The sequence below is a fragment of the Gossypium arboreum genome, chromosome 12 (assembly GCF_025698485.1).
Source record: "Gossypium arboreum isolate Shixiya-1 chromosome 12, ASM2569848v2, whole genome shotgun sequence".
Classification (NCBI taxonomy): domain Eukaryota; kingdom Viridiplantae; phylum Streptophyta; class Magnoliopsida; order Malvales; family Malvaceae; genus Gossypium; species Gossypium arboreum.
In genome coordinates this window covers 12,242,456-12,252,871 of record NC_069081.1, presented here as the reverse complement: position 1 = coordinate 12,252,871, position 10,416 = coordinate 12,242,456, and the positions used below count along the sequence as shown (strand labels likewise).

Here is a 10,416-nt window from a genome sequence, read left to right as displayed (position 1 = left end):
AGGAAAAGAGGTCTCATGCTCAATTAGATCACATCATCAACAAATATGGGATTTGATGACTTTATAATCGACCAGGTGACAAGATCGTTGTACTTGACTATTGAGGTTGCTCAAGTGATTAGTAACGACCAACCAAATGGTGCTATAAAATGCTGGACCATCCGAGTACCTCTTCAAGTGCGGAATAGCGAAGTGTTATGAGAGGAAGAAACATCCATGAGCTTCTCTCGAAGGCCAGCTAGATAGGAGATAACAAATTGCCATTCGAACTCACAAGTAAAAAAAATACTAGATAAATCATTTATTTTTTGTTAAAAATAATTACATAGAGCTTAGAACTGCTCACGGGCAACGTCGCCTGAGATGCTGTTTCTGAAATGGATACATGTATCTAAAGTACATTAATGGCCAGAAATTTAGGCATTGGAGCCCTTTTTCTCTAACAAAAGAAAAACAAAAATTAATGTAGACAAAATAAAGTCCACTCGGTGGACAAATTCACATGAAATGAAGCGAATAAGACAAAACAAAGGGACCCCCTCGGACATAACAGACCCAGGTTTCCTGTGAGTCTTTTACCAAGGATTGATAAAACGTCAATTTTTATTGACAACAAAAGCACATGATACCCCCCCCCCCCTTCCCACACACACACACCCCGGAAGATTCATGGCGATTAGCAAGCATTGTCATTTACGATGCCATTTAGTTTTCTTTCCAAAACTTCAGAGCAGATCTGCCCCATCATATGGTAGAATGACATAAGATCAGACAATTGTTCAACCGACATTTTCCCCATTACATTTCTTGCTAATCTGTCCCTTTCTTCGTTTAACTTGAGCTTTTCAATGTAACGGCTCCCGTTTCTCACTGTTGCCCCCATCTGCTTCAGCCTGTTCTCTTGTTGCACGCTCAGGACTGTGTTTGACTGCAAGAGGCAACCAAGTATGTGAGAGTATGAACCAATGTATTTCATATTTCATACTCAAAATCACCCAATTAGTATATATACCTCCAGAAATTCTGCTCCAGCTTCAAGTTCAGATTGTTTAGTAGGATTCATCTCAATTCCTGCAGTGTATAGATTCTTTGCGAGTGAGAAGCTTCGGACTATGATTTTCCTTTTGTGTTCCATTTCTTTGTTGAGCTTCAATTGCTTTGGCAAAGCTGTTGAGCTATTAAGTTTCTTCTGATAAGCAAGTACTGCCTTCACAAATTCCTGCATAAATCGTCACCCAGAATCAGAAAACCCTGTTTTTCATCAAATTCCAAAATCAAAATAATTTCGGGATGAATTGTAGGCAAACCTGATAAGCAGATGGGCATCCTGGATAATCAAATTCTTCAGAATCAGGCCGCCTCATTCTCTCTGGATGGAATTGAAGTCCCATTATGAATTTACCCTCTTCAGGATTATAGGCATCTGGGTCATAGAACCCTTCAATCAAGCCATCTGGTGCGAAAGCCATGGGCACAAATCGTTGTGCCAATCTCTTGACACCCTGATGATGATAACTGTTGACCAAAATATCCATCTTCCCTACTTCCAACGAATCCTTAAACCAGCAATGCAAAGGGGTGTTCTCCACCACCTTCACAAAATGCCTATGCCCATCATAATTATCATAATCCATGTGCACTACCCTTTGATCTTCTGGCAATTTCCTTGTCAATTCTTTGCCAATATCTTGATAAAGGGTACCGCCGCAAGCAACATTCAGAACCTGGGAACCCCTGCAAATCCCCATATAAGGAATGTTCCTTTCAAGGCAAAGCTTCGCTAGCCTCAACTCTATTGAATCTTTCTCTTTATCCACGGCTGTATCACTTGCATGCAGTCTCCTGATTTCTTCAATTTCTTCAGGTGAAAGCCCTGACGTTTCGGGTTCGTACAAAGATGGATCGATGTCTTCGCCTTCGCAAAGAAGAACACCGTGGATTGGCTCGAAACTATCCAATAACATATGAACCCCATTGACTCGGGGCACAATCACCGGAACTGCACCATAGGTGACTATAAGATCAAGATGGTATTCACCTGCAAATTCCAACACCCAAAAGTAAGTCCATTCGAAGAAAAAAAGACAAGATCCCAGAACAAAGAAAAAAAAAAGTATAGAAACCTACCAACAAAATCTACAAACTTATTCTTGCGAACGCTACGTCTAGAGACGATAAGAACACGAGGGAGGAAAACGGAGAGATCATTGTTGAAAGCCATATATAAAGAGTGAATATATGGGTGGATTGGGTAAATTGGATTGAAGACTGAATTGTGTTAGCTCTTGTTTGGGTATTTATAGGAGAGGAATTAAGATGGATTACGAATTTGGTTAAATACAGTGGGTAAGCGTTATCATGGAAAAAACCAGAAGAGATTAAAATAAGAGAGGTGAGCAGAGTCCTGGCGCCGCGTGCTATCCAATTTTCCTATGCTTATGCCTCATTTGACACGACTCCTTTTATTACTTTGAAATTCTAAAATTGCATCATGGGATAGGATTTTATCAATTTAATTCTAAATTTTCTTTATATTTGTATTAAGATTTAAACAATGGATAATAAATACATTTTTACTACAAAATAATTTAACTATGCTATATAAAATTCGGTAAGAAAATCAGTCACCCGCAAAATGTTTACTCACTCTTCATACCTTCCACAACTACCAACATCTTTTCTTTTGCTTCACGCTTATTATTTTTCTCATTCCATAACTTCGTAGTATTCCCTCACTGTTTCCTTTTCGTAACTCATTTCTTTTTATATGATTTTTAATTTTTTCTTACAATTTTCTCAAAATACCTATTTTTTAAAAATTATTTGATTAATTTTTTTAAAATGACAGGATTAGGTCGAAATAACGAAAATACTTTCAATTGGAAGTATTTTTCTTATGTTTCATTTTTAAGGTTAGATTTTTGTATTTTTAAGTAAGGTTAGGGTTTGAGTTTTGTGCGTTTTAGGGTTTAGAGTTTTATAGAGTTTTGAGTTTTATTATAATTTTTAAGTTTATTATACTTTATTTAATTTTTTATATGTAAAGTTAATAATTATTTAATTCGGTAGTTACAAGCATCGTATTTACACCAATCTTATTTCCATTAGAAGGGTTTTATTATTTTAGTCCAATCCCATCATTTTTCAAAAAGAAATTACCTAATCTAATAAATATCTTAAAAACCAGCATTTTTATAATTTAATTTAATTTATTTATTGTTGTAATAATAATCATGTTAATTGATTTAAGAGTTAATCCCCATTATATTTTTCTTTGAATGTAAAATATAATGATAGATTTTATTTATTAAAAGTGTAGTAGTTGTACACATACGATAAGAAGATTCAATTAATATTAATTTTAAGTCTAATTTTTAATATTTCTATCTTATCCCTCAGAAAAAATATTGTCACTAACTATAAAAAGTTAGTATGAACCCACGTTTACTTTAATAATTCACAGCTCCTAATACAATAATTTGTTTTCATTTATCTATTCCTAATATAAGGAAATGACGAAGGCACTTCTGGATTTTCTAAGTTTAGTATGAAATCTTATCGTTTGGGAAAACAAATTTGGAAGTCGTCAATTAAAAGCATACTCAAATTGTGTTTTGCCTCTTTTATTTTATTTTTAAAGAAAATTCAAAAAAAATATATATATATATACCTATTTTAGCTACTCCAAGAGAGATTCAAAGCATTTTCTGAAAAAATATTTAAAAGTATTTGAAGAGAGATATAGGTATAAAATTAATATGGTATTACATTTTTTATATCTTTTTTATTGATATTTTAACAATTTAAACACAATGTTTCATTCATATACATCATGCATATCATGTTTGGAGTAAAAAAATTTAAACTATTTTAATGTGAAAAAGAGCTTTAAATCATTAAATATATATTAATATAGATAATATTTTAGATTAATATGGTAGGAATATTAGATTGATTCAAAATTTTAGATGCATAACAAGTACAATTATATTGATAAATCAACAACTTTAAAATATCAATAGTAGGAAATTTTATGAAAGGTGTAAAACCATGTTAGTTTTACACTAGTGTAAGTGAATTCCTCCCCAAAGTATTTATATTATATTTCATCTTTTAACTAAAATAAAGTTAGAATGTTAATGTTTTAGATTTGAATCTCATCATTATTATTATTAATGTATTTTGAGCTTAAATTATTTTTAAAGATATAAAAAATTAAAACACATTTATAATAGTGTAAAGAAATTATTTTTTAATCAATTTTCATTAAATTAATGTCCAGTTTATATATATAAATGGCATACCAATAGAAAAGGAATGAAAAACAAAGGTTTGATACCAATTTTAGGTTAAATTAAATATGCATATTCTTTTTCCTTTTACCTAATCTTTGAAACATGATTAGATATGTTTGGAGATACAGAATAATTTAATAAAAATATAATTATTACATACTGTAAAAATGAAATTGCAATTATTCTTTTTACCTTAAGAACAACAAAATTAAGACCGGTGCGTTAGATAATTGTATTATTTTGTTTTAATTTCTTAATTATATTTCTTTATAAAACGCTTTTTTTAAAAAATTAAAATATTTATTTTATATGTAAATTTTCTTTATAATTTAAATAATAATAATAACCTATATTAGATCGAAACTGAACCATTAAAATTTATTTCAAGCCTGTAGCATAAACAGGTGTAAAGTATGCGTAAACTTACATTATATATATAATATGCAAAAAAAAAAAAATCAAAACAGATTTATAATTTATAGGATAAATATGTTTAAATTTAGCGTTATGACTTGTGTGAATAACGAATGTCCATGTTTGGAAAGAAATTTGTTGTCATTTGGTAGTCCTTAATTGACTAAACAAATTGGAAACACGTGCTTTGTTTTTTAATTAGAAAAAAGAAAATGTATAAAATTTAAAATTAATTGAAAACGTGATTCTTGGATTTCATTAAGTGAGAAGTCGAGAGTTGATATGCGGCTGAGGTTCATGATTCAAGATGACTTAGCGCAACACAAATTTGATAATAATAATAATAAACAACAATGATATGATATAAAATTAAGGTAAATACATAAATTTATATTATAATAAAATTGACAATATATACCTTCATAAAAAAATCAAATAAATTTGTTTTAAAAAAATTCGAATTTGTAAAATTCAAATTTCTTTTTCTTTGTCATCCTAGTATAATAAATAGTGGGTTGTGTCAAAGAATAGTGGATTGGATTAGGATTAGCATATGATGTGGAGAAAGGTGCGGCTAATCTGGTTGCTGACTGCACTTATCCTATTTTCTAGGAAGCTCAAGAACCCTAACTATTATTATTTCACGCAATAAAGAAAAGATTAAATATCAATTTGGCCCCTTAACTATTTCTCACCCAAACATTGTGGTACTTAAAGAATTTTTCTTCTCTATATTGCCACCCATGCGGTTACAGGCACTGATAACCAATGAAAGAGTAACACATTTCGGCAAGGGGTGAGTTGTTTGACGCCAAAAAAGTAGAGTACTAAATTAAGAAGAAAATTGTTTAGATATCAGATTGTTAGATGAGGTATAGTTGAGGACCAAATCACTATTTAACCCAAAAGGAAAATATATTATTAGGATATAGTTATAGCAGACAACCAACTTTAGGAGCCTTGTAAAATATATATGAATATTAAATTAGAGTAGCACGCCATCAAATGGTTGGGAAGGACATTTAGTTTATTAAAGGATAAGGATTATTGCTTAATGAATAAAGATTACTTTATTTCATATAAAAGCAGAAAGGAGGCTACCCAGATAATGACACCCTTATATACACCTCCAATATTATAACTCTAAACTCCCAAATAAAGCACCCCCGGTTATACACTCCCTCACTTCAGATATAATTAATTTATTCAAATATTCTTTTTTTATAGCTAAACACCGAATTTCATATCCAAACATTAAATTCAGTAAATATTTACTCACTCTTCATAACTTCCACAATTACCAACATCTTTTCTTTTTCTTCACACTTAGCATTCCGTGACTGTTTCCTTTTTTTACTCGGTAAGGAGATTTCTTTTTAATTGATTCATAACCCTTACCATTTTTAAATTGCACTCCTAACTTACACTTTTTTATTGTTGCAATAATTTTTGGTTTAATGATGAAAAAAGTCCTCAAACTTCTTTAAAAAAAATAATTAAGTCCCTATATTTTTTTTGCATTCAAGTGGGTACTTGAACCATCAAAACTTAATAAATTGGCCCATTTACCGATGTTGACCGTTAATTTTTAACGGCCAAGAGTATGTGGCTGTTAAGTTTGACTTTTTTTTTTCATTTTTGCCAACTAAGACACCACCTTGGATGCTACATTTCTTGATGTGACTTTTTTATTTATTATTATAACTAAATTAATTTAATTAATTTTATTTACAATTTCTATAATGAGTTGAAAAAAAAAGAAAACTTAATCATCATAGAAGAGAAAAAACAAAAAATCACCAAAAGAAACCTTTCTTGATCGTCCCGAATGTTGGAAGAAATTTTGTTTTCCATTTGAATCATTGTTGAAATCTCATTTGCCAATAATTTTTTTGTGTTTTTTAATTGAAATCTCATAATCAAAATCAAAATCCTTTCACTACTAGCTTTCAAGCCACGATCCATCCCATAAAACAAATCCACCAAAGCTTTCTTCAAGCTTTCTATTTCCCCCGCATCGTCAGGCTTCTTCACTTCTACCACGACCACTCTAAGACTCTCGATTACAACTGGCTCCTCCTTGTCTAGGCCCCATTCATCGCCGGTGTAACGCCCCAATTTTCGGGAAGTCTGTGAATGTTGGCATAGGTTTAATTATGTTAGTGGGCCTCTAGAAAGCCCAAACTTAAGATAGAACCTGACAATTTTAGTTAATTTTTGTTCCATAAAAAAAAGGGGGTGAAATTATAAAATAGGACCTATGTGAAAATGTTTGAAAATGCTATAGGCTAAATTGAAGTGGCCAAATAAATAGGAGTGCAAAATAGGAGGATTTGCATGACAAACCTCCCATTTTACTTGAAGTGGCCAGCCATCATGTTGTTGTAGACAAAATGTACACTTGATATCCATAATTTATGGTACAAATTGATACAAATTGATAATAGGTTAGGTAAATGTTCCATGATAATGGGTTAGGTAAATGTTTCATGATAATAGGTTAGGTAAATGTTCCATGATAATGGGTTAGGTAAATGTTTCATGATAATGGGTTAGGTAAATGTTTCATGATAAGAATTTCATGTCTTTTGTATTAAAGAATTAAATGGATGAAATATGAAGTTTTATTAAAAGAAAAAGGGGTGAAAAGAACAAAGTTTTGTCCATCTTTGTTCATCATAGCTGAAAGTTAGAGAAGAGAAAGGAGAGGAGAAAGCTCTTGAGTATTTGGTCATTAGGAGGAGGAAAATTGAAGGTAAGTTCTTGGTACCTTGCTTCTATTTTGAGGTTCATGAGTTCTTCTTGATTCTACCTTAACTCTTGAAGTATATTTTGATTTTTAGTTGTGTTGTGAGCATTTGGTCATGAATTAAAATGAAGGAAATGGTTGTTGTTTCATGTTCTTTTGATGAAAAATGGAAGATATGTGAAGTTGAGCCAAACAAATGAGCATGCATGTGCCTTAGATGTTAAAGGAAAAATCAGCTAACATGTTGTGCTTTAAAATGATGAAATGGAGATTATACTTAAGTAAAATCATAGATATGTGATGATTGATTGGTGATATACATGTTTAAATAACAAGCATGCAAGTTAGGTGTGAAAGAGTGATTTGGTAATAAATCTGCTTGGGACAGCAGCAGTAACGTGAGTTTGGAAAATCACCATAAATTGTGGGAGATGAATTAGAAGCTGAATAAATTATGTAATTAAAGCTTAATGAGTCTAGTTTCAAATGGAATAAACGAGAACATATTTTAAATTCTGTACAATGAGAAATTTGATTCGTAATGAAGAGTGGTCAGATTAGTCAAACAGTGAAACATGGGAAATTTTAAGAAAAATCTGGTATTGATTGGCCATACCAAAAATTCTGAAAATTTTATGGATAAAAGATATATGAGTCTATTTTCAGGGAAAATTAACGGCACTTGATTTGGAGTTTCGTAGCTCCAGTTATAAATGATTTAGTGACTGTTGCTCAGAAAGACAGCTTGCAGTGAAATTATGATTATGTGGTAAACATTGACAAAAATTTGTTAATGAGTTGCTTATTGATTTCTTATAAGCTTACTATGATCTGTAGGTGTGGTTGACTGAATATTGTAAGGGGTTAATACGTAGTTTGTATTTGAATAGTTAGATTAACGTGTTAGTAATCCAATTGTAGGCGGTTCGTGTGTGGATCTCGTCGACATATATATCGTCGCAAATGTGTGTAACTAACACCCTCTTTCTTAGTCTAGATCGGTAAAAGCGAAAAGCGAAATGCCAAAAATCAGTATTTTGTAGATTTGCGAGTGTGCGAATGCTCGTGAGGTAAATCGATTAATGTTTTTAGTAAGCTGCAATGTTTGGACTGCAAAGTGCATGATTTTTGTGCCCTCGATATTTTTGGGCTTAATAGGCCAAAATTGGAATGATGGGCCAACAGGCCCAATTCGGTAAGAACCCTCGGTACGTGATTCCGTTAGTACGTGAAAGGTAGGAATATGCATGAAAAACCCTAAAATAGATAAATTACTGAAATACCTTTAAAATGGAAAATTTACGTTTTACCCTAGTAGATAAATTACGAAATACCCTAGGGTTAAATTGACCTAAATGCATGTTTGATTGTTGTTATTTCTTGCATGCCATGTTGTTATTATCTCGATGCATGGAATGGGATATTGACGGAGGAAGTCTGAAAGTGGCTTGTCCACATCTTGGAGGCTTTGCCTCAATTTATCGATAAGCGAGCGACAAAGGTACGAAATGTGGAGTGTTAAATTTGGGTGGGTTGAGCTATTCCCCACATGGAGTGTATGGCTGGTGCAGGTGGAGTGTAGTGGTTGGTGGGTTGAGTAGTCTCCCAAATGGGCTTGCATATGTTTCTTGATGTTGTATGTATTTTGAAATGGGCCTATGGGCCATCACATTATCTGAATAAGGGGCTAAGGCCCAGTTTATTGTAATTTGAAAAGGGCTCTGGCCCAGTACCACTGTTACCCAAATGGGCTTGCATATGTTATTGATGTTGCATGTATTTTGAAATGGGCCTATGGGCCATACTATTATCTGAATAAGGGGCTAAGGCCCAGTTTATTGTAATCTGAAAAGGGCTCTGGCCCAGTACCATCATTACTGAATGGGCTTAGGCCCAATAGGCTTGAGCTGACTTGGGCTTTGAATGGGTTTTCCTTACACACTGAGTTTCCCCAAACTCACCCCTTTTATTTTCATCCACGCAGGAAATCCCCAACCATAGTGGGCTTGGAGCTGTGAGGGAATTCGGAGTGGCCACCCATTCTGAAAGTTTGATTTTCTTCTGGTGAACTGGATATCCTTTTAATTACGTTTGAGGTTTTAGGCTTTTAAATGTAATAAGGCCGCTTATTTATTTTTGATGGTTTTTAATATGTATTACTAAGATAGGTAATACTTATTTTAACTGTTGAAATTGGATAGCTTTAGGCGCGTTTTCAAAAACAACAGTTGATTTCAAAATAACACGACAACAAGCAAAGCTTCCGCAATGAAAGTATTTTCCAAAATTAATCACTTTTCCTAAAATGACTTAATCGAATCGGTTTCCTAGAAATATCCATGACGTTAAGGTGTGGCAATGGCGGTATGCATGTCTAGGATTGGATCCGAAGGAGCTTGGTACTTAGCGGTCAGATGGACTCACCACCTCTTTTCGGTTTCCTACGGTGCATGACTTCCATTCACTTTAACCCTTAATGAATTAATCTTTTGAACATCAAGTACGATTTTCTGGACTTAGAATGGAATTTTTTTTTTATGTTTTTGATGTGGCATGCCGGATCCGGCCATAACTTCTGGGCCGGGTTTGGGGTGTTACAGCCGGCGTCCAAAGCACGGACCTGGAACACAGGCCTTGGCTAGACTGGTTTTTAGGTCAAAAATTGAGATTTCTTGATTATAATTTGAGTTGGTTTCGGGACTGCTAAATCAAAAACTCATTTGCTTATAAAAAGCCACCTTCTCCAAGAACATTTCTTCAATTGCAAACCCTAACAAACCCATTATTTTACTCGAACCCCCAAATTAGAAAACCCTATTTTAAAAAGCCGAAAGCTTTCCTTGAATTTAAGAACCAAATACACAATTTCTATGCTTTAAAAGGCTATTTGAGATATTGAGTAAGTAAGTTTTTTGTGAAATTTCTAGATTGAGTTCTTTTCTTTGGGTTTTTGGCTAG

General features: G+C 32.9%; 1 protein-coding gene and 1 long non-coding RNA gene across 2 annotated transcripts; one reads left to right on the top strand and one right to left on the bottom strand.

Annotated features, from left to right (window-relative positions):
- Positions 1-277: 277 nt before the first annotated feature.
- Positions 278-2,456, bottom strand: LOC108466966 (putative glutamine amidotransferase GAT1_2.1). Its single transcript, XM_017767373.2, has 4 exons — positions 2,128-2,456; positions 1,308-2,038; positions 1,013-1,219; positions 278-928 (listed from the first exon to the last, which is right to left on the bottom strand). The coding sequence occupies exons 1-4, from the start codon at positions 2,219-2,221 to the stop codon at positions 677-679; spliced, it is 1,284 nt and encodes a 427-aa protein (XP_017622862.1). The 5' UTR covers positions 2,222-2,456; the 3' UTR covers positions 278-676.
- Positions 2,457-7,263: 4,807 nt separating this feature from the next.
- Positions 7,264-9,642, top strand: LOC128285110 (uncharacterized). Its single transcript, XR_008275522.1, has 2 exons — positions 7,264-7,464; positions 9,443-9,642. It is a non-coding gene; the product is annotated as an uncharacterized LOC128285110 (long non-coding RNA).
- Positions 9,643-10,416: the final 774 nt, after the last annotated feature.